The sequence below is a fragment of the Dipodomys merriami genome, unplaced genomic scaffold (assembly GCF_024711535.1).
Source record: "Dipodomys merriami isolate MVZ:Mamm:240054 unplaced genomic scaffold, mDipMer1.0.p SCAF_16, whole genome shotgun sequence".
Taxonomy (NCBI): domain Eukaryota; kingdom Metazoa; phylum Chordata; class Mammalia; order Rodentia; family Heteromyidae; genus Dipodomys; species Dipodomys merriami.
In genome coordinates this window covers 1,777,973-1,804,478 of record NW_027202937.1, presented here as the reverse complement: position 1 = coordinate 1,804,478, position 26,506 = coordinate 1,777,973, and the positions used below count along the sequence as shown (strand labels likewise).

Below are 26,506 nucleotides of genomic sequence, written 5' to 3'. Positions count from 1 at the left end.
TTACCTAGAGGTGTTTCATCTCAGTGGAATACCAGACACCAAGTCGCTCGTCCCAAACCAGCAGCCTGAAGATGACGCCCAGCAACCCACCTTCTGCTTCTATCCTCCCCTCCCTGTATAGCCCTTTATTGCATCATGGGGTTTGTTGTAGCTGCATAGTACTGGGAGAGACTGAAGATGTTCTAATGGCCTCAGGGATGGAAACTTCTGCCTTTTCCTCCAAATCTAAGCTTTATGCAATGGCTACAAAAGATCCAAATGCTACCTAGAATTCGATTAGAAGTGGTCTTATTGTCTGAAAACTGGCAGAAGTACCCCAGTGGATGGCAGGTCTATAAAGCAGGTGAGATTTCCAGCCAGTGCAGAAGAACAAAGCATGCAGTGGACAGCAGAGGAGGCCTACTGGGTTCCAATCTCCCCAGCTGAGCCAGCTGGAGTGTGCTCGGTATGTGTCTGGCCTCTTCAACTCCAGACCAAAGCTTACCCACCCCATGAGGTCTTACTAACTCCTCAGCATGTGTTTAACTCTTTCTGGACTGCTCTGACCATGACAGTGGACTGCTCAGGTCATTTATTGAAAGGACCCATTGGTTACTTACACTAGAAAAAATGCTACTTGTCACTGTGTATCTACTTTTCTATTTACAACAGGATTCTGACTTTTGCTGGTAATTGGACTATCTAGGAACAAGGTAATGTTCTCAGCCTCTGTTGGATACAGAAGGACCCATGATCCTGTTCTTCCCAGTTGAATCTGGAAGGAAGTGGTATATGCAGCTTCCGGAACCTGTCCTCGCCATCAGAGGGGCTGATCTTTGCCCACCGCCCCCTCACCCCCCAGCCTCCATCCAACCTTCATTCAGCATCAGCCCAGTGTAGCCCACTGTGCTGGGCTGAGCAGGCTGTGCCAGGGAATAACTGAACTGCAGCTTCTCCTTGCTTTGTCTTTGATCCACTCTGGGAACTGTCGTCCCCATATATGAACTTATTGGTGCCAGGGTGGGCGTGTGTATTTGCTCTCAGGAGTGACTCAAAATACTCCCAGCACCTCATTCCACATCGCTGAACATTGTTCAAAGTGTGGGGAGGCATGGAGGCAGAGCAGTCGTGGTGGGGAAGGGGCGGCGCCCCCTGGGGTTGTCTGTCTGTCTCCCTTCACCAGGAGAAGCGCAGAGGACCCAGGTTTGGATTTTCCTGAATTTTTTTTAACTCCTAACACTAGAAGACAATCAATGGATGTCTGTTCCCTGGAATAAACTTCCTGAAGATCTCAGCACTGACACCTACCCATGTTCCTCCCCGCAAAGTCTTTGCGGAATGGCAACCTAATCAGAGTCCTGAAATGTTTTTCTAGTTTAACTTCTTTCCTCCTATAAAAAAAAAATAAGCCAAGAATAACTGGCAGGTGATGCGCACAATTCCAGGATGGGGGGTGGGGCTCTGGGGCTGACTCTCCCCGGGCTCTCATCCGCTCTGGTTGGGTCTCGGCAGCCATCACCTCTCTCTGCTTCTTCTCAGCAGCATTAGCCACAGGCGAGAACACAGCTGGAGGAACTTGCAGGGCAACCAGAGGATGCGTCCCTTCCCTGTCAGACGGGTTTCTACGGCCCAGTCCCACTGGACTTGAGGGTCAGGTCCAAACTCCTTTCTCAAGTGACACTAGCTTCTGTCTAATCCCACATTACCCAGGCTCTTCCCTCCAGCATTGGGGGTTTGGGACAGGTTCCTCCCCCACCCCCGGCCAAGGATTCCTTTCCTGGCTCCTATTGTTTCTTCACTTGGTTGGTGAATCCCTTCTTAACCTTTAAGGCTGCACCTTAAGAATCCCCACTCCCCAGGGGAGCCGTCCCTCACCGTCCCAGACCACTCTCCGAATAGAGCTACAGAAAATGATGGCGTGTTCTCATGTTTCCCACCTTCACTTCGTTGCCATTAGCCTGGGTGCGTTCTCTCTCATTCCAGCATTTCTGTATATGAAGCAGAGCCTACTATAAATCACACCCTCCATCATGAAAAAGTGGTCATAACCACTTTTGGTAATAACCACTAAGGCCAGTAATAACCGCTCCCATTCGTCAATCATCCACACCTGGAATCCCCGTAATCTAAACGTGAGGAAATTCATCAGTAAGAGGAATTATGTCTTCTTGACTTCAGAGTCTAAGCACCCAACCAATGGAACACATCACAATCAGAAATGTGAGGTAAAAACAAAAATGAGCAAATTGGAATCTCTCTGCTGAGTTGTTACATAATTTAGGAACTCTTTCACCCAGAATTTTCCATGGAGAAAATCAACTTCCTATGTCCAAGAGAAGTCATGAAGAAGCGTTCTAGCTTCTAGCACATTCTGACTTCTAACAGAGCTTCTAGCACTCTGGGACTACGTAATATTAATTGTTGTTAATGATGCACTGAGTTACAGAAATTTAGAGTCTTTCTCTTTTTGGTGGTAGTACTGGGATTTGAACTCAGGACTTACTGCTTTCTAGGCAAGTACTCTACTACTTGACCCATGCCCTATCCCTTTTCTGTTTTAGCTATTTTTCAGACACGTGCTCATGATTTTTGTCTGGGGCCCACCCTTGACTGCAGCCTATGTCTCCCCAGTACCTGGAATTACATGCATGCACCACCATTCCCAGACCCTGAGTATTATTTTTCTGAGCACAACAAATGGAGTATTTCCTTACAAAGTGAGACTATAAAAGAGATTATTATTAGACACTGAATAGCAGGGGGCTTTGCTTCAATTTTTACATTTCAATAAATCAAAGAATTGTTTATTGCTTTCATGATACAAGTTAATAAGCATTCGCAGAGAGATATGCATGGCAGAATACCGAATTTTAAAGACAAGATGCCTGTTAAGCAAAGGAGAAATTGAACTCGGCTTGGATAATTAATCTAATTTCTAGCTATCTCCAGTGTTAAAGTCGAAATGGGATCTGAAGGTCAATATCAAAAGCGCCACTAGTGCTTGGCATTACTGTGATGAGATCAGTCCACAATTCCATCTAAAATTCCTGTCAAGAATGAGGTGTTTTCTTAACAGGCATCTTGCCTTCAAACATCGGTTCCCGGCCCCCTCCCCGCCCCCCTCTCTTGCTCTCTCTCCTTCTCTCTGCTGATTAGAATTGGCCTTGGATCTGGAATTTGTGCTCATGCCTTTCCAAAATGGAATAGAGCTGAGCAGCAGCTCCTGGGTTTTGAGAATTGGAGGTTGCCATTCATCTGTCAACACACACTTCTCCCTGTCAACACTCACGGGTGTTTTGGGACACAGGCCTGGACATCACAAAGCTTGCATTTTGTTGACAAGGATGAATGACAATCAATATTTAAATACGGAGAATGCTATTTTGTGGTTTGCTGAAGATAAGGCAGGGTGAGGGGTGGAGAGTTACCAGTGGCCTGTGCTGGTGTAGACTGGTCAATCAAGAAGCTAATGGGTCTGTGTGAGGGAAGGGGAGCACCATGTGGACAGAAAGGCCAAGAACATTCTGGGAAAGCTTCGAGGGATGTCAGGAACAGGGAGAGAACAGTCATAACCCAGGTGGTTGGATTTGGTCTGACAAAGCTTGAGACCCACAGCAAGAATGTGGGCTTTATTTGGAGTGTGACAAGAGCCAGTGAATTCCAGCAGGGGTGGGGAAGAGATGTGTGCCTGCTTCCTTGTCTACCAAGTCAGCCTAAATCATTCTACCACAGCCCTTGTGTCTAAGGACAGCACTTCCTGTCTACCCAGGAAGTGTTCCTACTGCCTTCTGTTCTCAACTGTCACCTGCTCATGGAGGCTTAGAAGAGACTGGTAAATCCCAACCAAGGTAAGAGATATCCCCTGCGAAGACCTGCAACATCTCTGTCCTGCCTGGGACCTTAATTCCTCTCTTTCTGAGTCCGTGACTTCCATCCCATAGTTCTGTCTCTGCAGCACATGCACTGCTGCCCCATGCCAAGCTCACTTGACAGCTGCAGCAGAAAGGCTTGACTGAATGAGGAGCAAGTAAGTAGAATGCCTAGGAAAGAAGACACACAACTCCACACAAGAAATCTACTCATTACAGTCACAATGAGGGTAGTGGGTAACATTACCTGTGCCTGCTCTGTCTATTAGTCTCAAAAGCATTTGGTTCTTTCTACCAGCCTCTGACGTAGGCACTGTTATTTTCGACATTTTGGAGTTGGGAAAACAGGCATAGAGAAGTAAGGTTCCTTGGCCTAATCCATCGATGACCAAATAGAGAATGGTCATCTGCCAGGATGTCTGCTTAAGGAGCCTGGACTTGCTTCCCTCTCACATGCCCTCCACCAGAAGTAGGGACCCCCTTCCTTCACAGGTGGATGCAGCCCTTTCCTCTCAGGGGTAGAGGGAAGTATGGCACTGCATAGGTGTTGTACCCAACAGGACTGTCCATCCCTGCCTCTCCAGAGTCTTCTCTGAGGCCTTGACCAAGAAAGAAACTCAATACATATTTGATGAATGAATGAGTAAAAACAATATGCTCCCTAAATAGTGCCTGACAAACTGAATGTTCAATGCATTGCTGCTATTATTAAGGATGCTCATTGCGTATGCATCCAGTTCTAGGAAAGAAAGTCTGAGATGCCTTTCATGGTCACTAGCATAAAGCACAATGACGTCATAGAAGGTGAAATTGATTCTATTAGGATTCTATTAGGTGTTCTGATGCCAATGCATGAAGAGATCTTGTTTTGTATCCTGAACAAAATCTGGTCCAAGTTTTGTGACCTCATTTACCTTGAAGGGTTTCTGGGAGGAAGATGAATTGTGTGCAAGTTGAAAAGCAGTATCTGAAATTAAAATATCATTATTATTGCTTTCACTACCTCTACTCTACATTACTTTGTTATTGCTGTTTTTGTTTTTGTATTGGTCCTGAACTCAGGGCCTGGGTGTTGACCCGGAGCTTTTCTACTCAAAGCTGTTACTCTAGTTACTCTATCACTTGACCCACAGCTCTACTTCTGGATTTTTTTTTTCTGCTGGTTAATTGAAGATAAAAGTCTCATAGACTTTCCTGACTGGGCTGGCTTTGAACTGTAATGCTCAGATCTTGAGCAGTTAGGATTATAGGCATGAGTCACTAGTACCTGGCTATGCTATGATTCTTCATTATTTACCCCTCATAGAATCAATGGGAAAATACACAGCCACATAAATAAGGAGCTGTCTGCAAGGTGCATCAGGCATGTGATGCACCCCTTCACACCCTCCCACTAGCTGGCACAGCCAAAATCTAAGGCAGATTCCCAGAGAGTTCACAAATGGATTGAAATAAAATCCAGAACCATGTCATGGCTGTATTCATCACAGTGTTACCTTTATGGGGGAAAATTAGGATGGTCTTAACTCTTGATTCACAGAAAGGTTACGGTACCACTGCCGATAGGAGATATAAGACAGTAGCAGACCTTTTGAACAAAATATAAATACTATAGATGAACTCAATGTCTAATCCTCTAAGATTTATACCCCCAAATGAATTATCGACTTATTAATTTATCCCTGGGGATATTTCAGTAGCAGAAAGAATAGTTTGAGTGCCATTTCTGCCAGTTAATAGTTATGTGTAAAAATTTAACTTCCCACACCTCAGAGCAGATCAATAAATGCTCAGGAATGTGCAGACTTACATGGAAGTATTTGCCATGTGCAATATGCATGGTACTTGAAGTGTTTTAGGGAACAAGCAGTTATTAGAAGTTCTTGAAGTTGCCCCTCTCTCTAACATTTTGTATATATACATATATATATATATATATATATATATATATATATATATATAAAATACTATGCAGTGTAATATCATGTTGATCCAGGGAGAGCTAGCTCCATGGGACCTCTGGGTTGGTAAACATTTGGGATTGTGACATTTATGCTCAGATTTGGTAAACGCCCCCCCCCCAGGTTGAACACAGCAAGTGCTCACTCTTATCCTGTATACCTGGACATAAGGGGAAAAAAAATCTCACACCTAAGTCAGAACCTACCCTAGGGTTGGAACAGAAAGTTGACCCATAGTCCAGTTTCCATTCTAGATAAGAGTGGAGCCAGGCACCGGTGGCTCACGCCTGACATCCTAGCTACTCAGGAGGCTGAGGTCTGAGGATCACAGTTCAAAGCCAGCCCAGGCAGGAAAGTCAGTGAGACTCTGATCTCCAATAAACCACTAGAAAACCGGAAGTGGCGCTGTGGCTCAAGTGGTAGAGCACTCGCCTTGAGCTGAGGGACAGCACTCAAGCCAAGAGTTCAAGCCCCACGACTGACAAAAAAAAAAAAAAAAAAGAGTGGACCTCATGCAACTTTGTGTCTGTTTGAGATCCCCATTTGAAAGTACCTCTCAAGGTGTGGTTAAAGTCTTATTTTAGAATCAGCTTATTTTTAGAGCCAAGAAGGCATAGGTTCCCTTTATATAAAGAAATTTGTCCCTTTACATAAAGAAATTTGTCCCTTTACATAAGGAAATTCTAGGCCAGGAGTGGGTTAGAAAGCATGTATATGACTTCCTTAGAAAGCTGGGCTATTTACTGCAAAATAGCCATGCTCATTAAGCTTACAAGCTGAACACATAAAGTGATTACAAATGCTTAGGTATCATTTCCTTTCCTATGTGTCACTTCTAAGCTTTATCAGAAAATACTAAAACAGGCCCTGTAAATTATAGCTGCACTCAAACAGAATCACTAAGAAGCAAAAAAAAAAAAAAAAAAATCACTCTTGGCATTTTACATCAAAATCTGTTTCAGGAAACAATTTACACTCCGGTTAAAGGCAAAAATAACCAGTGCTTCACTTTGCAGCGGGAAGACGGCCCTTTAAACACATCATCAAGTTTTGAGTTAACATTTTTTGCTTAAGCATGTCTTAAAAAGAAAAAGTAGCAACTTTTTAGAGGCAAAAAAATATGGAGTATATGCTTGTTTTTAAAGAATATTAAACTTCATAGAGAAATTCTTAGGGCTAGCTATTTGTAACTGTAAGTTTCATGTTAATCCATTTATTTTCAAAATAGCCTCTATTCTAGCCCTGGTTATCATCAAATAAATAGATTTGTTTTGTTTTTCTAGACTCTTCTGTGCACATGCCACCCTGTTGCCTCTCACACATTCCCTTCTGGTTTCCACAAACTAAAAAAAAAGAAACTAATATTTTAAAAAATATTTTATTTATTTATTTTTAATTTATTTTGGGGCTGGTATTGAAACTTGAATTCAGGACCTCACATTCTCACCTGTGTTTTGTGGTTTGTTTTTTTTTGTCTGTTATGGGATCTGAACTCTAGGCCTGGGCACTGTCCCTCAGCTCTTCAGCTCAAGGCTAGTGCTCTACCATTTGAGCCATGGTGCCACTTCTAGCTTTTTCTGCTTATACGGTGCTGAGGAATCGAACCCAGGGCCTCATACATACAAGGCAAGCACTCTACCACTGAGCCACCTTCCCAGCCCCTAAACATTTTTTTTTTAATATTTTGTTCTTTGAATAGGAAACAAAAGTTTTGTTCCATGTGCTATTTTTTGCTACTGAAAAGTTACTATGAATAACTGTAGATTTTCATTTCTAAGTTGTGGTGTAAAAGTATGGTTGTTGAAACCCCAGGAAGAGTTGGGGAGATCTGTAGCGCCATAAATTTATGGTCACATCCAGATCCTTAGCACGTCCCAAGTCCCAGACTCTTTGACAAACATCCAGAGGTTTCTCCTTGAAACAACTCCTGAAATTGGGCACTGGTGGCTCACAACTCGAATCCTAGCTGTTGGGGAAGCTAAGATCTGAGGATTGAGGTTCGAAGCCAGCCCAGGCTGGAAAGTCCATGAGATGTTCATCTCCACTTGACCAGTGAAAAATCAGGAGTAGAGCTGTGCCTCAAGTGGAAGAGCTCTAGCTTGGAACAAAAAACCTCAGGGATAGCACCCCAGCCCTGAGTTCAAGCTCTAGGACTGGCCCAACAAGACAAAACACACATTCCTGCAACCCAACACTACATAGTTTATATTCACTTGTATTATTGGTCTCGCTCTCCAACCAATCTTACCAAACTAAACAAGTCCTTTGAAATTTCCAGTGGTTCAAATGCCACAATGGATTTCATGGTCAGTAGAGGTGGCTATGCACTGCTCATCTTACAACTTACCCAGTAGTGTGACATAGACAGATTGTGAAGTAATGGCTCATACTCTCGTGTGCAATGAAACATAAAATACTCGGAACAGTACTTTTCCTTTTTGCTAGTGGGATGAGGGCATGGCTAGAAAAGTTGAGAGATCTGTGGGTATTTCTGAGGAACTTCGAAGAGAGGATTCTGAAGGTTTAAAATTGATAAAATTTTAAAGTGATGGATATGCCCAAATATCCTGATTTGCACATTTTACTGTGTAAATGTGTACCAAAGCATCACATTGCACCACTTAAGAAGGCACAATCAGGCTATCCAGGCCCACAAGAGGAATGAAACAAGAAAAATGATATATAGCTTTCAGAAGAGAAAAAAGTAACCGACCAAGAGCGACCCTTAGATTGCAAGCCAATGATGACATACTTTTCATGGAAAATAAACTTCGACTTCCACTTCCTCCACTAAGATCAAACAAGAGTAAGCATGAAGTGGTGAGGTTGAGTAGGGAGGTTCCAGACATGTATCATGTGTTAGCAATGGCCTTCATTGGTCCCCAATGAAAGGAAGGTTAAACAAACAGAGACAGGTAAGAACCTATTAGAGAAAGAGTCCTGTCTCTCCACCTACCTTCCATCCGCACGGAGGATTCTTCCCTCAGGTCTGCTGCTGGTTCTTCCACTACTGCATTCAGAGCTTCCCATAATTTGGGAGAGCATCAGTGTTGCCGCCTCAGAGATGCTTCTACGGCCCTCGATTCAACATCCAGCTCTCACTATGCTTCAGGTTTTATATATTTGTCTTTCTAGCCTTCGCCACTCTCTGAAATGGCCATGTAGGCGTATTTGTTGCTAATTCATTGTCTGTCTCCTATATGAGAATGTGGACGTTCAAAAACAGGTTATCTGTCCTGCCCACCTCTCCCCTCCCCAGTGCCCAGAGCCTCGCCTGGGTGGTAATGTCCCACACAGTTTCTGAATGGGCCACAAAGGGTCTTTGAAACACTTCTGGGTCTGCATCTCTGATCAGAACTTGCTCTTTTTCCTTGACTTCTAGAGAAGGGAGCTTTGTGAACTTCTGCCTGCAGTACTGATCCCTAGAGAGACAAGGCTGGATGGGGACTCGGGACGGCTCGCCCCTGTTTGGGTGTGGGAAACCACCCATTGTAAAGAAGGGGTGCCGCCCTCCTCTCCCTCCCCTGCCCGTGTTGGATGTCACCTAGAAGGACAGGGGCGCTCTGCTCCAGGCAGCAATGTTAGCTTTCAGGAGTCCACTCCTAGTCACCAGCAGCAGTGGAGGATTCTTTTACTGTCAGGTCCAAAATGGTAGAGAAAGTGTAGGTCTGGGATGTTGGTCAAGCAGCACTGGTGGACCAAAACTGCATTCATGAAATCTTAGTTTGGGGCATCTGGATCAAAGTGCTTCAGCAGAGCAAGGTTGCCCTCACTCACCCAATCTGTGACCAAACCAATCAGAACCCTGGCTCCAGGTGACCAGTTAGGACCCACCTTCCTGCAGGTGAATGATGTGAGAAATTCAGGGCCTGGGACCTGGGTATCATCAATCCTTCTAAACACTATCCAATAAGCCAATCTAGTTTGAAAACCATCAGAATAAATTGTAACGCCAGTTCCATTCCCTGTTCTTGGATTCCTTTCATCTTTCCAAGGGTTTGGCTCTTTCTGGATTGGGAAGACTATTTTCTGAAATATGAACATAGCTAGCTAGTCATATCACTTTTCTTCGACTAGGGGTTTAGATGAGAAACTCTGACCACTGGCATGCAACCAAGCAGGGAGATGGAATTTCCAGAGGGGGACAAACATGGCAGACTGCTTTTTAAAAAAAATTACTTTTATCTTTAAGTAGTTGTACAAGCAATTGTTAAGTAGTTGCCATTCAACAAAACAGTATATAAATACAATGCCTCCTTTTCATTATTGCCTTTTCTCTGTAATACTATTGCTCCAGAAGCTTTGGCTTTCTACCTCCCTGGGTGAAGGAGGTGATGCCTGTACTCTCCCCTCCACCAGAATTTTACTTTTGAATTGCTTCGTGACCATAAAACGGTCAGGATTTTTAAATGGCTTTTTAGCATTTTATTATCTTTAAGTAGCTGTACAAAGGGGTTTCAGTTCAACTGTCCATTTATGAGTACAATGTCCACCCCTTCCAGCACCCCCTACCTCCTATCAGTTGCGCTTACATCTTTGCGCAGCACATCCCTTTGGCTCCTTTCATTTGTTAATGTTCCCTCTCTATAATAAATGCAATGTATGTCTCTGCTCGAAACTGGTGTCAGTGCTTTATATTAGATGGCTACGTATCTGAAACAGAGGACCATATCTTTTATGCTCTCTCTCTGTCTGTCTGTCTGTCTGTCTCTGTCTCTGTATGTGTACATAGGGACGATGGACACTTTCTTGACTTCCTGTGTCCTGGAATGGCACTGTCCATTCAGCTGAGATGGGACATCCCAAAAGGTGAGCAAAACAAATCTATCACCATCTTTAGGGAATGTGTAAAAAAAGATGCCAGGGATGGTGCTGTGGAGGCTGGCTTCCATTTATTGAGCCCTGAAAATGAGTCAAGCACTGTATTTAATTTTTGACATGCAAAATTTCCTTTAACCCTCCCACGAAGCCAATAAGGGAGGAGATGAGAAAACTCTGAGAAAACTCACCCACCATAAAACAGATCTATCACAATTCAGAGCTATTAGCAGAAAGGACACACAGCCAGCCATCCTGCTAGTGGGAGTCTTCCCAGAACCTGCCACACATTTCTGAACAACAGCAGCAGCTGCTTCATTATCTGGTCCCAGCCTCTTCTTCCCCACGAATCTCTCACCTAGCACACACTGCAGCTCCGCCACTGACTCATTCAACTGCAAGATGCTCTACCTCCCCTGGCTCTGTATAAAAGTCTTCCATCTTGAAGTTCAAGTACCAGTTTTTCCGTGAGGACATCCCAGCCATTCAAATGCAAGTAACTGTAAGCACTGTGTGTCCCTTTAATTTTGTTCCCCTTTATCTCTACAAAATACTGGGCAAGTAGCTATTTTATGCTGCAGAAACATAACTTAATCTCCCTGTGTTAGTAACAATCTTGGTATATCATAGGTCTCTAATACATATTTTCCCTACTGTGATTTCTTGAATCAGAAGGATTGGAACTATCTCAGGACATTCTTGGGGTTGACAATAGAAAAGTTGAGATGGGGAAAGGGAGCTGTTCTCTCAATCCTATGATTGTGGGACAATATCTTTATCCTGTTACCAGCACTGAACTAAATTTAAGTGGGCTCTAACCTGAGGGGTTTCGATGCCTGCCTTCCCCCAGAGTGCTGACGTGGTACCTGGCAGGACAGTCTGAACACACACCAGACCTTTCCATTCGAATTTCCTTCACCTTCTCAGGATGGGAGGGAGACAGTGTTGGGATAGGAATCGGTAACCATAGAGCTACGCTTCAGAATGCAAGAACAACAATAAAGCAGAAGATTGAATTCATTTCAAAAGATTGTTCAAAACAGCAGCATTGAATGGCGTAGTCATGGGTGATAGTGACATACAAATCCCATCTGTGAGGTTCGAGGCTGTCACCTGCACACTCAACAATACAAATGCAGGGACTTCCTGTAAGTAGGATCAACAGAGAATGGTACTGGTTATGCAATGTAGTTCCCGACTTTCTTCCCTCCACCACTAAACAAACAACTTTCAACTGTCCTCTGTGTGGTGTGTGTGTGTGTGTGTGTGTGTGTGTGTGTGTGTGTGTGTGTGTGTGTGTGTGTGTGTGTGTGTGTGTGTGTGTGTGTGTGTGTGTGTGTGTGTGTGTGTGTGTGAATTGTTTAAATAAGAAGCTCTGCAGGTTCTTTTACTGAACGTAAAAGAAGAAATAAGATTCTGGTTTGACAAGCATGGGATCTTTTCCATAACAAAAAACCAAACTGGAAAAGAACAAAACAAAACAAAACACTGAACCACATCAGAGGAAAGTTACCCATGGCAATTAACCATGGCCTCAGCCAGGGCCGGTGTGTGAAATAAGAAGTCCTGTGATGCAAATTTTATTTATTTATTTATTTAGCCTGAACTTTCTTTCATGGCCATTGTGCACCTGACAAAGGGAATTTCAGCAGTTTCTCTTTAACTTCCATCTCCACAGTCCTGGGGACAGAAGCTGCCATCTGCAGGGCAGCTTTTGTTCGATCGAGGAGCAGATCTTAGTGTATTTAAGGGGCAAGCCACTGTCTAAGCATCCCGAATGTGGTGCTTTTTATGTGAGCTTCCTTCAGTAAATCATTGATTTAAAAACCCTCTTAACATTAAGAGCTGGCAAATTCTCCTTGAATATGCAAACATGTCTACTAAGAAAGAAATGACCAGAGATTACCTAATAGAGAAGCACAAATAATCCCCAGACAATAGCAAACCTTATCACATCCCCAAATAACTTATTCTAATCCATGTAACCATGCATGCACCACTCGAATTTCTAGCCCAGACTAGGAGCTGGATACTCTTTAACCGAGTGAGGTCTGATTATCCAGCTTCCAGACAGGCAACAATGATAAATAAGATTGCAGGTGCATACCTTAACCTCCACATTGTTAAAGACCTCCACATCCACCACACAGGCAACCAGAGTAGAAACATCACAGTCCATGCTAGGGGCTGGCATTCCCCCCGTCTGGATTTTCAAGAAAGTGTTGGGCAGCCTCGGAGTTGTGAATGAAGGGAAGCTCCTCCAGAAGGTTTGGGCTGTCACCAGGCCCGGCTGCTGCGGCTCTACTCTGAGGATCAGCTGGGGGCTCAGGGACCTGGAGCCTCCTGAGCTGTGAGCAGTGGAGACGGCAGGGCACAGCAAAGAATCACGGCCAGCTCTGGGCTCTCGGCTTCAGCTCTCTCATGGCAATGACATCACCACAAAGACTGACACAAGCCGAAGCTTTCCCCCCACCCTCCCAGCCTTTTATCTCTAGGCAGTGCAGTGGAGCAAATTGAACACGGTTATGTGCTAAATCTGAACTCAGACTAAATCAATGCAGGCAGCGTTAGCAAGGAACTGAGTCATAGGCTGATGTTTCAGCTTATGGTTGCAAGAAATAAAGAACTAACTGAAGCCGGGAGTGGGGGGAGGGATAAATCTGACACCAGCAGTTCAGCGGGGAAGAAGGGGGAGAGGGAGGGAGGAGGGAGGGGGAGGGTCATCCTGAAGTTAAGGTTTGACAATTTTATTCTCTGCCTCAGAGATGAGCAGGAAGTTGGGGATGTTTTTGCAAATTGCTTGCACATAATCGTGCTGGGCCAGGAGGAGCTGTCAGACACAGTCTGGGCTTCTTAACTCTTTCCAGGCATGGACTGAATTGCAATCCACCCTTGAAATGACTGGAGAGGAGGAGATAATGAGAGGCGTGCAGAAGTGTGGTTGTTGGAAGCACGTGTGTAATGCCACGCACCCTCCCAGACTCTGGGTTTCGGGCTTCCTCCAAGGTCACGGAAACCAAAGGCAGTCCACGGAAGGGCGTTTCAAGTGAATGGTTTCACTCAGGGACAGATGGCCGGGTCTGATGGGCAGACTCACTCATGTGGGTCATTGTCACAGCCTTGGGGCTCTCTTCGCCCTGAGATTTTTGAACACCACAGATACCCTTTGCTTCTTTCCTGATAGTGAATCCCTGAAGGACAGAGCTGTGGCAAACTCAGTTTCAGATCTCGAACCCTTCACGGATTGGCTGGCACAGGAAGACTGTATGTGGCTGACAACTAAAGCAAGCCAACAGGCACAGCCTTCTTTCACAAAGAATATCGGTTTTGTTTTCCTTTCTTCATTAGGTATATAGGTGCCAAGAAACACTCATTCCAGCAGAACCTACCTTCCCCCCTCCCCCTACCCACCCCCTCCCCCCATCCCTGGAGAAGAGCAGGGATTTGCCCCAGGCCAGTGGAGCAGCGTACTCTATGGCGGCAGATTTGGAGGCCATGCACTGGGGGCAGGGGATCAGGACCCGGGTTTGAACTCAAGGTTCTTGCACTTGTTAGCAAGGCTGTCGACTCCGGAGCCACACCTCTCATCCTTTCTCATGCTGGTTAGTTTTGAGATAGTGTCTCGCTTCCTGCCTGGGCACACACCTGAACTGTGATCCACCTATTTTAGACTTCCCTCGTAGCTGGGATAACAGGTAGGTGGCGCCATGCCCAGTCCAGCTTCTTTCCATTGAGGCGGAGTCTTGCGAACTTTTTTTTTTTAACTGCTCAGGCTGGGTGAAACCATGATCCTCTCAATCTCAGCCTCCCATATAAGTTAGGATGAGAGGTATGCCCCATCACGCCCAGCTGTGGGTTGGGAAGGGGGTCTCCTGACCTTTCCTTTCCAAGGCTGGCTTTGAACCATAATCCTCTCATTTGAAGTATCTCAAGTAGCTAGGATTACCCGTGTGAGTCTCATGTGCCTGGCTAGATTGGCGCTCTTCTGCTACAAGCTTGGACAAGGCATTCCAATTTTACATGTAGATGAGAAAAGTGACATTTCATACCTGGGTGGAAGTTCTGTGGTTGGACCATTTGGAAAATACCCTTCAACCAGGCCTTTTCCACAGTACCAGCCCACAACTACAGACAGACTAATGAAATGCTTGTGTCTATGTGTGCATGTGGTGTTTGTGTGTGTGTGTGTGTGTGTGTGTGTGGTGTGTGGCACCTATTATGTTGTCTAGGGAACTACGAAGAATAGGAAGTCATTTGGGCAAAGGATTCACACTTTCTGAAGATGACTATGTATAAAGCTCTGTGCAAAATGTCTTGAGATAAAATAATGAAAAGAAATCATGCTCACATTTTCACCATCCTCTAGGGGTTAAAATCCAGGGAAGCTATGCAATACGGAGACAAAACATGTTTTTTGTTGTTGTTGCTTTTGTTGGTGGTGGTAGTGTTTATTTTTGCTTCTGGTTTCTTTTTTTTTGTGGGAACAAGTGGGGGACACAGAAACGGAGGGAGGAAGGATAAACAAATGCAAACATCTGTTCAGTATACGCGATGTGGAAAATGAACAATGTAACGTGGGAAGGGATGGGAGGGGGAGCTGGGGGGAAAGCAAAGAAAGGGGTGACACTGTCCCAAGACAGCAATGGACTCATTATCCAACTTGTGAAATGGTAACCTCTCTGTACAACACCCTCATAATGACAATGATACTATACTTACCCCCAAAATATGGTGACAAACATTCATTCAGAGCCAGACAGTGGTGATAGGGGCTGAAGGGTTATGGGGCTGGGTGGGGGGCTGGAGAAAGAGCCATGAATGTGAATGCTAGACAACGTGTTAGAATGGCAGGTGAGCACCTGACACACACAAATCCCTGCTTTTGTTCAGATGTGGAACATGGTAAGATATTGGCAGACAGGAAAGCGAGGGGAGCTCTCCTGCCAGGGAAAAGCAGGCTAGAAATGCCTGCAGGAAAGGAAGCTTAAGATATTCAGGGCATGTCAGGTTAAACATGACATTTAAAGCTTGGAGAAAACAAGGAAGCAAGATTAAGGGAGTAGAGCACCTGGGAAGGTTCTTTGTGTCGCTCTGGCTAACCACGGAGCACCAGGCAATTTTTGAGGAAGTGTGACAAGCCTCTGTGGACATAGACCAGAATGCAATTAAAACGTAAAGTACGTACAAAGATATGATGTTGAATATTATTGCCAGCTGTTCAAGAGAAAAAGCAAAGAAATGGATTTTTTTCCATATGGTACCACACATCCTAAAATATACTTTTTTTTGGGGGGGGGGTCCGGTCATGGGGCCCAAACTGGGTCTGGGTGCTGTCCCTCAGCTCTTCAGCTCAAGGCTAGCACTCTACCACTTGAGCCACAGCGCCACTTCCGGCTTTTTTCTTTTTGCTTATGCGGTGCTGAGGAATCAAACCCAGGGCCTCAGGCATGCAAGGCAAGCACTCTACCACTGAGCCACCTTCCCAGCCCCCCTAAAATATACTTTTTAAGGTTATCAGAGTGGCATGCCTGCATTCAACTCTCCCAAAATTCTGACTTGTAGCTGGGCACTGGTGGCTCACGCCTGTAATCCTAGCCACTCAGGAGGCTGAGATCTGAGGATTGCGGTTCAAAGTCACCCTGGGCAGAAATGTCTGTGAGACTCTTTTTTTGGGGGGGGGGGGTGGGGGAGTCTGGTCGTGGGGCCTGAACCCTGGGCCTGGGCACTATCCTTTAGCTGGTCAGCTCAAGGCTAGTGTTCTACCACTGGAGCCACAGCACCACTTCTGGCTTTTTTTCTTTATTACTTATGTGGTGCTGAGGAATTGAACCCAAGGCCTCATGCATACAAGGCAAGCACTCTACCACTGAGCCACCTTCCCAGCCCCTGTGAGACTCTTATCTACAATTAACCACCAGAAAACTGGAACTGGAGCAGTGGTTCCAAGTGGTAGAGCACTAGCCTTGAGCAAAAAAGAGCTCAGGGACAGTGCTCAGGTGCTGTGTTCAAGCCTTATGACCAACAACAACAACAATAAAAATCTGACTTGTACTAAATTCTAGTTTCTATTTCCAAGAGCTAGCAGAATGCCTGGCACATAGGGGATTGTCCAAAAAATATTTGAAATATGAATAGATAAATGATTGAATACATCCTCAAAGGTGAGCAGAAGGACTACAAGCCAATACTTTTGACTCTTGATCTCAGGATTGTAGGCGTTCCCTTGTCAAGAGAAACGTGTGCATGCAAGTTTCGAGATGACCTCTGACGTCTCATAGCTGAGCCTCGGCACCTCTCTCTTCCAGAGTAAATGCTTCATGAATCAGGCAGAAATCTTGGGGAAACCACAGCTCTTGAGATCAGTGACCATACGGAAGGACATGGACACCTCAGGCAGCAGCTGTTTCTTCTCCCTGCAGGCTGGGTGACAGGTTGACACAGGGACCTCCACCTGAGCAGGTGGAGCTGGGTACCTTCCAGTGGTGGCAGCAGTGGCCACATCTGCTATGCTAATGAGCGCGGATGACCCCGTTACTGCTAGGGGCAGCCGAGGACTTGGTTCCTTCCCCAGGTCCTCTTGAATTTTGTTTTCCATGTTTGCTAGAGAAAATTTCAAGCATACCCACTGGTGGAGCAGTGCACAGCGGGGCACCTGCACCACACAGGTACGAGAATGAACCGGAGGCTGATCTTGCTTCTGTTGTCAGTGGAACTCACAGTCTGGTCCCTACTCTATGTGGGAGATGTTTGGGCCCCCTTCAAGAAGAAATTGAATATTCTGGAGAAGGGCTGCTATCTGTCATTTAACAAGTCCTCCAGATGTTTCTGGTGTGCACCCAAGCTCCAGGGTCTGAAGCCTCAAAACCCTGCTCTAGGCCCATTCACTTCTATCCTCCATCCATCACTTCAGAGTAGATGCCTACATCCTATTGTGCGGACTGTAAATGGTTCAGTATGTCTATCTCTAAAGACAGGATTCCTCTTTACCAATTAAAATACTTCTCCCCACATAAATCCAAAGAAAGCAAGCAAGAAAGAATGTTTCCTGTTGTCCCCAAATTTCCTGCCAGCATCCACATACCTACACCTGCACCTGCAAGGTCCTCTTACCATCTCCCATGCCCTCCCTGGCCACATCCTACTGCTGGCTGGTTTAACAGGTGGCACATTTAAGTCAGTGGGATATTTAATTGGATGTCATATTCAAATTGGGAAGCACACCAATATGTCTCTCCCATCTTCTTTTACAGTGTATAGTTCTCCTCCATCTCATCTCTTTTTTTTTCTTCCCTTGCAACACATTGTTGATGATGAAGCCGTATGATCTGTCCTTCAGGATTTCCCTCAACCTGGTTTTCCTGATGAAATACACATTGAGCCTTTTAACTATCTTTGCTCATTGCCTGAGGTCCTGTGCATGAGACCCAGAGGCTAAAGAGATTCATGTTTGGTAAGTTCCCTTCATGGATGGTGCTGTGTGCTGCTATCATGGAGTATCAAATGGGTGGCTAGGCTCTCTCTGATGTTAGCAGCCTTTCACATTCAACGTCTTGACCATTCATTGGAGTTGTTCAGTGGTAGCATTTCTTTCCTTCTTTTATTTGATGCGTGTTTTCCCTAGTATCCTCCAAAGATTATTGATTTTTTTCCCTTTCCTCTTCCTCCTCCTTCTTCCCCTCCTTCTCTTCTTATTTGGTGCCAATACTGGGACTTGAACTCAGGGGTTAGGCACTGTTCCTTAGCCTTTTCTCCACTCAAGGCTGGTACTCTACCATTTGAGTCACGTCTCCACTTCTGGCTTTTGCTGGTGAATTGGAGAGACACAGTCTCTTGGACGTTGCTGCGTGGGCTGGCTTTATGATTCTCATATCTCAGCCTCCCAAAACACTATGATTATAGGCGTGAGCCACTAGCACCTGGCAATTTTTTTCTTTCCTTTTCTTTTTTTTAAAGCATCATTATAAACTCATGGTTTAGGCATCGTTGATGGATTTCAATGCACTGCACTTTTATCTTATTGGTGCTCCAGTTGCATCGTTGGCTTGGAGGCATTTAATAAGACTGGCTCTGTCCTTTAGAAAGATCCCGACAGTCTTAAAGGCCTAACTCTCCTTCTGGTATGACGGGATGTTTCCAGCTCATCTTGCTCATTTCCTGCCCCAGATAAGGAGTCAGGCATTTCTCCAAGGAGCCCCGATTCCATTTAGTAAGTATTTCAGCCTATTTTAAGATCAAGATCTGTATCCTTAGAACTGCTTGGTGCATTGGGCCGAGGGCTGTTTATAAGCCTCTCACTGGACAGAGCTATTTTAAAGATAACATACATCATGAGTTCAGACAGGTAATTCCAATTCAAATCCTCAAAGACAAGATTTATGCTGAAACTTGTGAATTATATTTTTTATCTCCTCCTTTCCTTGGCTTTTACCAACAACTAATGAGTCATTTGCCTAATCCCATATTACATACAGAATACCCTCAGAATTACAACAAAAAGGGAGATGTTTTATTCTCATTCCACTTGTTCTTTGAATAAATCCCCTAAAGGATGTACAAAATATTGTGATGTACAATCACATAAAACAGTTTCTCTATTCAACCAACTAGATATCCAGTTAGGTTCATGTGTTCCATTGTACCTCCCATTCCTGAAGTTGGCTCTTCTTGCTTTATAATTATATGAGGGATTCACATGGTTCAAAGAGTTAAAAACTACAAAGAAATTTAGTTTTTATCCTACTCTCCTCCATTGCATTTCCTCCCATCTTCCTACCTTTATTGATATCCTGACAAATATCCCTTCCTCTCTTTGATAAATGATAGCCTACTTTGCATTTTGTTTTGCTTCTATTACTAAAAGAGAGATCTTTCCATAGTAACATGTAGAACTATACAATTCCTTTTATACCTGAATAGCATCACACCACACAGATTTCCAAAGTCTGTAAGTATGGTTCCCTATTGGTGAGCACTTGAGTTGTTTCTAGTTCTCTGCTGTTAAATAGACAGCAATGGATAGACTTTGCTTCGGTGTTTTTATAGTGAAATGTGTGGGTTAAAAGACAAATGCAGTCAGGCACTGAGCAGCTCAGGCCTATAATCTTAGCTACTAGCTACTCAAAAGGTTGAGGATTGTAGTTCAAAGTGAGCCCAGGCAGCAAAATCCATGAAACCAAAAAGCTGGAAGTAGAGCAGTAACTCAAGTGGTAGAGCCACTGTGTGGTATTAAGTCTAAAACTCTGCTACCCTTGAGAAATTACAGGGATGAAAGTAAACAGGTTGTTTCCCTAGCATTTTGTCTTCTGAACATTTCATTTCCATTTTCCACAATGGATTCAACTCAAGGAGGCCCTGACTAGGTCAAGGCAGCCAGAGTTCTGATGAGCACTTTCCAAAACATAAAGGGGTCAAGAACATTAATACTTGTTGTCCATCTTCTCACTACTTTCCCCCGAATGAAGTGAAATTCAAAAAGACTCAAAAGAAACCATGGAGAGCAAAGACCTTGATTCCAGAAGTATCCTGTCCTTCCAATGGTCTTACTCAGCAATTCTCTAAATATATATATATATATATATATTTTTTTTTTCTAGCAATAAGCCCAAATAATCCTGCTCTTTTGTTCCCCAGGTCAATTCATGCACTGTTTCTGTCACCAACAACCAGAGAAGTGGCAGCACACAGACAGCCCTAAGTTAAACGACAGAGAGTCATGGGCCAGTTAATCACCGAGGAAGCACATGTTCAGGTCTCCTTGAGGCTGTCGGTAAAAGAGCTGTCACCATGTGGACTTTCCCACAGCCTGAGATCAACATGGGTTTCTGTAAAGAAAACACTGACCCAGAATCTTCTGTCTCTAGTATCAGCAGATCAGCTTTCTTAGGTCCTCAGGGCTCTGACCTGGCTGATACAATGGGGGCAATGTGGACTTGGGGGTCAGTGGGTGGCCGCGGGACCCTGGGAAGATATACCTTGTCCTTCCTGTCATTGTTTCTCTACCTCCTGGCTCTGATCTACTGGGCCTTCTCCCCCAGGATATTCCTCCTCACCTCAGGCCCAAAGCAAGGGATCCACCTGACATCCAACTGGAACACTGGAAGCCAGAAGCTAAAATTAAATCATTTCCCTGAGCTATTTGTCCCAGCATGGAGAAAAAAAAAAACTGACTTTATCTTTTGTTTAGGGATAATTTTGGAACGGTCTCTGTGAACATTCATAGGTATTATGTTATTTGAATATCCCAACTGGCCCCATGGACAGACAAGAAAGCAAATTTGCAAGCCTAGCAAGTGACACAGCAAGGCTAATTCGAATGCTTTGTCTCCAAATTGTGTATCCTTAAGTTCTCTGCTACACAAACTTTTAATGTTCTGGGGGGAAAGAAGAATGAACACAGCTAGGTTTGGAAAGCATTCTAACAGTGATATGAAGACTTAATTGGAAAGCAATAAATGCAAGAGGAAAGGAAATTAACATCTCAAAGTAACCTCTGGAGGGTAGAAACAACATTGGTTGAAAAATTTGATTGAATTCTCTAAGCTATGGGTAATGAAGAGCCAAATTAAACAATAAGATTGCCGGAGACAGTCTAGAAATATAAGAGACAACTCAGTAACAAGAAGGGGCAAATGGTGTTGTAACAGACCAAGGAGAAGCTACTTCACAGATAAGTCTCATGTCCAAGGAGAAGAGGGTGTCTGTGATAAGGGTGGATTTCTTGAAGAGATGGAAAGCCCCATCCACTAGAAAACACAAGAAGATTCTCAATAGAACAGATGGGCATGTGATATGGACAATCTAACTGTCCCTGTGACTTTGTGTCAGGCTTTCTAGGGTTAAGCCTCACTGCAAGGCTTAGAGTCTGGGAGACTACTCCAACACAGAAAAGTATTTGGCTGATGGAAAGCTCAAAACAACAAAGGTTCACCTTCAGCCAGCTTTGTCTTGGTGAAAACTCATCTTGACTTTACACTTTCCTCCTAGATTAAATACATTCCCCTGCTTTCCCTTTGCTGGCAGAATGAAGAGTGAGACTTATGTGATACCAGCTTAATTCTCCACTACTGCCCTGCATTCTTCTCTTTTCCCAAATAAATGGACATTCTCAGTATGCATCATATTCTTTAAACTCTCTGCTTTCTCTTGGGTTGTCACCTACAATTAGAATCCATCCATCCATCTGCCCACCCACCCATCCACCCATCCATCCATCCATCTGCCCACCCATCCATCAATTATTTATTGGATGTACTTCATACCCAACAGAAAACTAGGCACTGGACATAAAAAAAAATCACACCTACGTGTCACTTTCTTCATAGTGGCTTTGGAAGAATGGAATAAAAATATGTATGCCTTGATATAATAGAAATGATTTTTTCAATAAATGGCATAGGTATAAACTCCAACATGACAAAGAAGAAGGAATGTATCTAAGTTGAGTGTGGGGATGGGAGCTAGAAGTCTCCCCAAGGGAGAAACATTTCTCAGAGGCCTGGAAGTCATTTTCTGGTTAGCCAGACTAGAGTTAGACATAGACCTGATCATGAAGTGCTTTGTGGGCAATTGAGGGAACTACTTAATAGAAGAGAAAACCAGGGGGAGGTTATTCTATTTTGACTGCCTCTTATTTTACCCTATTTCAATCCATTCTGCAAACAGTCTGTGGCCAGACAGATCTCTGTAGAAAGTAACTATGATCACTGAGTAAAAAGCTATAACCTGGGGGTGGGGCGGGGGAGGATTTGTTATGGGGAGGGGGGGGTGGGGGTATGGGAAGAGATGGGAAGGGGAAACAAAGGAGGAGGCAACAATGCTTGATAAGAAATGTACTCGTTATCTTGCCCATGTAATTGTAACCCCTCTGTATGGTATTTTCACAATAAAAAATAATAATTAAAAACAAAAAACAAAAAAAAAACAAAGCTAGAACCAGAAGATGCATATATTCAAAGGAGTGTAAGAAGAAATACTAGAAATCCAGTGGGAAAATAGGTCTCTGAGACTTTATGATGCAGATTTCCCCACATTTGCCAACACAGTGGAAGTGGAGATTGCTTGTGTTTCCTTTACAGAAAGTATTATTTCCACATACGTAACACAGATAAATCCAGTACAACTCTTACCCAAGAGATGGTTCAGTCATTTTATATGTTCCTCCATCTTCATCACTTAGCACAAAGCGAGCGATTGAGATGACTGGATAAATGAATAAAAGAATGCACGGATGATTTCTGAATCATTCTACCCTAGTAGCAGCTCCATTTACTTTAGTCTTTGGTGTTTTTCATTAATTTCCCATTCCATTGCCACTTTCCTTATGCCACAAAGTCTACCCAAGGGTTCTCCTCCCCTCTCTAGGATAGAGGTGTTCATGGAAAGTAGCTTTTCAATCAGTGTGACCTGTTCTGGCCAATGGAGTGGAAGCAGAAATGATACGTACTACCTTCAACCTAGACCAGGAGAATCCCCTTAAGTCCCAGAGTTTCTCTGTGGGAGCCAAGTGTTGAAGGTAATAGAACATTTACTGGCCCAGGTCTTTGAATACCTGCACAGAGAACACTTCTGTCTCTTTGTTCTCCTCTTCTATGCAATGCCGATGGGGTTTTGCACGAGTGAGAAATTGTAAGATATATCTTAACGAATATAGCTTGTGTATCTGTGTGCAAGTGTGTATGTTGAAGTTTGTTGAAATGGATGCAAAATTTAATTTTATGCAGACTCAAAAGCCAAATGAGAATAGAGTCAGGAGCAAGGGAATTTCACCCTTGAATATGGAGATGGTTTTCATTTTAAATTCTTTAATGTCTTTAATTAACAAAGAAGAAAAAAACAACAAAGAAGTAGGTAGCTATCTTGTTACAGGGTATGTAATGGTTAGTACATATTATAACAGAGACTAAGGAGAAAAGGATGCTTGAAGAAAGGGAAAGAAAGTAAAAAAAAAAAAAAGAGGAAAATGACTGCAGTAAAATTGTTTTTCTCACACATTTAATGATACTTTAACAATAGATCCTGGTTGTGGATGGTAATTCTTTTAAATAAATAAATAATCATGGTATATAAGCAACATCAATCAGAAGTAATTAGAAATATATTATAATCATGTCTTGGATTTTGTCAGGCTTTGCATGTATAATCTTTTGCTGGTAAGACCATGTTTGGGAATATTGAAAAACAAATGAATGCCAATGTAGATGAATATTTATGTGCAATAATTATAACAGTTTAAAATGATAATGGTACCTATTTAACTAATGTCAAGCACGGGGACTAGTTAAATCACAACAAGTCTATGGGCTGAGACATTATACCACTACCAAAAATATATCCATAAAGAAATTAATGGCATGGGGAAAGGTGCAAATTAAGTAAAATTTATATGTAGTCAGATCCCATAATCAAACTGTATATAGTCAGATCCCAATACACATACAGAAAGCCTGAAAAGGAATGTACAAAAGTATTAGTAGTATTTAACTCCGGATTGAAAGAACTACCATTGATTGTGGTTTTCCTTTTGTTGTATTTCACCAATCATCTGCAGTTTGATTATGTTACTTTCATAAGGGGGTTAAAACTAAAGCTGTACCAGTTCTTTAGAGAGAAAAATGAATACATGAATACAGTAATACATAATGGTATTTCTTTGAAGAATCTTTAGAGGAAGTCAGTCCTCTATGTACATTTGATAAAAGGGGAAATTGAGCTCCCTAGCCTGGATAGACACAGATAGCACACACTCACACTCCTCTCTGTTCCTGAGGAAACTTCTGGAAGAGTCAAGCCTGGCTCCAGATCACACGCCTTTCAACACACGCCCTTCACTTTAGTTGTAACCAGTGGAAAAGAGCCCTGGCATTGAATCCTTCAGATTTACTCCTGTTCACAGTCCCCAGAGCCCTGAAGATTTATTCAGGCTTAAGCCATAAATTCAAGTGTATTTAAAACTAGGTTGACAGGCATATGATTAACCACCTCAATAAAAGTGTAAGGGATAAGTATCTTCTACATATTTTATAAGGAGATGGGTTTTTTCCTATCTCAGTTTCAGTATTTTCTACATGATCTAAACTATTCCCATTTACTAAAATCTCCAACATATGACAGTCCCATAAAACTAAAGTTACTGACTGTATCAAAATCATACAGTTAATGATCTAGCAAGAATTCCACCCCAGCCCCCAAAATAAAGAAGAAAGAGAAAAGAAAAGAGAATAAGTTCACTGTTCAGAGTATCCTGTTTTCACACAGAAAAGTCCAGCTCGGGGTCATCGGCAGAACCAAGAATTTAGGCTGACTGACCAGAGACATCCGCCTAACAGAAACGTCTTCAGAGAACAAAAGACTGTACCTCTTTCTGGGCGCATTAATGAAACAATCAAGCGTGTGTGAGACTAGCTAAGCAAGGTATCTCGATATGTGCAACCTTGGGAAGGCAGCTCAGCTATCTGCCAGCAGTGAGCAGAAGGCTGTATTGTAACATTGAGGTAACAGTCGCTTTGAACCAAGACTAGATTTCCAGAGACTACACATATCATATTATCCTGAAATAAATGTTCAGGATACTCTCTCTGTTTCCTAGACAACCTTCCCTCTGTGGTACAGGAAACATCTCTCCCAGGCCCACTGTGATATCTGAGCCTCAAGCTGCTCACCTTCGCCTGGGCTTTCTGTCACAGAGGGGCACATGGATGGAGCTCCCATCATTCTACCAGTTGGGTTCCGGGTTCAATGCCAACCTCTGGTTCTTCCCCTAGCTGCTCTGCAAACTTCCTGATGTGACAAAAGTCATGTTACTGTCTCTGGGCTCTAATTTGCCCCCACAGCTGGATGAGAGGCCTGGGTTAGGCAGGAGGCTACCGTGGAGTGTTATGTGGAGGAAAATTCTGAGGCCATTTGTAGACCTCCCAGGGAGGGACAATCAAGGGAGTTTATCATGCCCTGGGGGAAGTGGTGACAATCAACCTTCCAGAGCAGAACTGCATGGTGCTAAATGACATCGCCATGAGAGATTTCCTCCAGAATGATTCCCACTCTTCCTTCTCCACCACTGCAGATCCCTGGGCACACACTATCTCATACCCTGAAATTGTTTGCCGCCCATCATTAAGTATATTGGCAAAGGCAAGCATGATAAACCCTAAGTCACGACAGGAAAATGAAGTTAGAAAGTAAATCTGCAACCACAAGCCACTCGGCTGATCCAGAACCCATGTTAAAATTTAGAGATGCCTGTTCACTAATAAATAGTTTACAGTATGTAATCTTTCACAGCTTGTCATGTGCATTATGTGCATACAAAGGAAAGCACTACAAGAGGCATTAATACAAGGATGAAGAGAGGAAAAGAAGGCTGAATAAATAACAATCCCTAATCTGGAAAGAATTTTACATCTGGTGGGAAGCAAGGCCGCTCCCAACTGATGGAAGTCACAAGGGCCTCCTCAGGGAAGAGCCGTGGGTAAAGTGTGTTGACTTCCGAGTCGATCAGATTTGACCATTTTTACCTTGACTTTCACTGCTGATTCCAACCATGGTCAACCCTTATGTGGACTGGTGTCCATTCTTCCTCACTGAAGCTGAGTTCCAACACAGTCCATTTCTACACAGGAGCAAGTATAGCCCTCCCTTTCTGAAGTCAGTCAGTTCAGATAATTACTGTTCTTCTTTCCCTTCTGATTTTTGATTATTAAGTACCACCAAACTATTCTTTTGTATTTGTGTATGCAGATACTGGGGCTTGAACTCAGGGCTTTCTGCTCTGGTTTAGCCTTTTATTTATTTATGTTTTGCTCCACTGGTTCTCTACCACTTGAGCCACACCTTCACTTCCAGCTTTTGGCTAATTAGCTGGAGAGTAGAGTCTCTCAGATCTGT

The 26,506-nt window shown here is 43.6% G+C and overlaps 1 protein-coding gene across 3 annotated transcripts in view; it reads right to left on the bottom strand.

Moving 5' to 3' along the window:
- Rcan2 (regulator of calcineurin 2) overlaps positions 1–26,506 on the bottom strand; it is a 158,067-nt gene that overhangs the window by 48,627 nt on the left and 82,934 nt on the right. Inside the window, exon 1 of one of the 3 annotated variants that reach the window (XM_070023601.1) lies at positions 12,735–13,019. The exons of the other annotated variants lie outside the window; for them this stretch is intronic. Coding sequence (XP_069879702.1) covers positions 12,735–12,821 — 87 coding nt within the window. The 5' untranslated portion in view covers positions 12,822–13,019. Of the gene's footprint in view, positions 1–12,734; positions 13,020–26,506 lie in introns of those variants that run through there. 3 annotated transcript variants of the gene reach the window in all.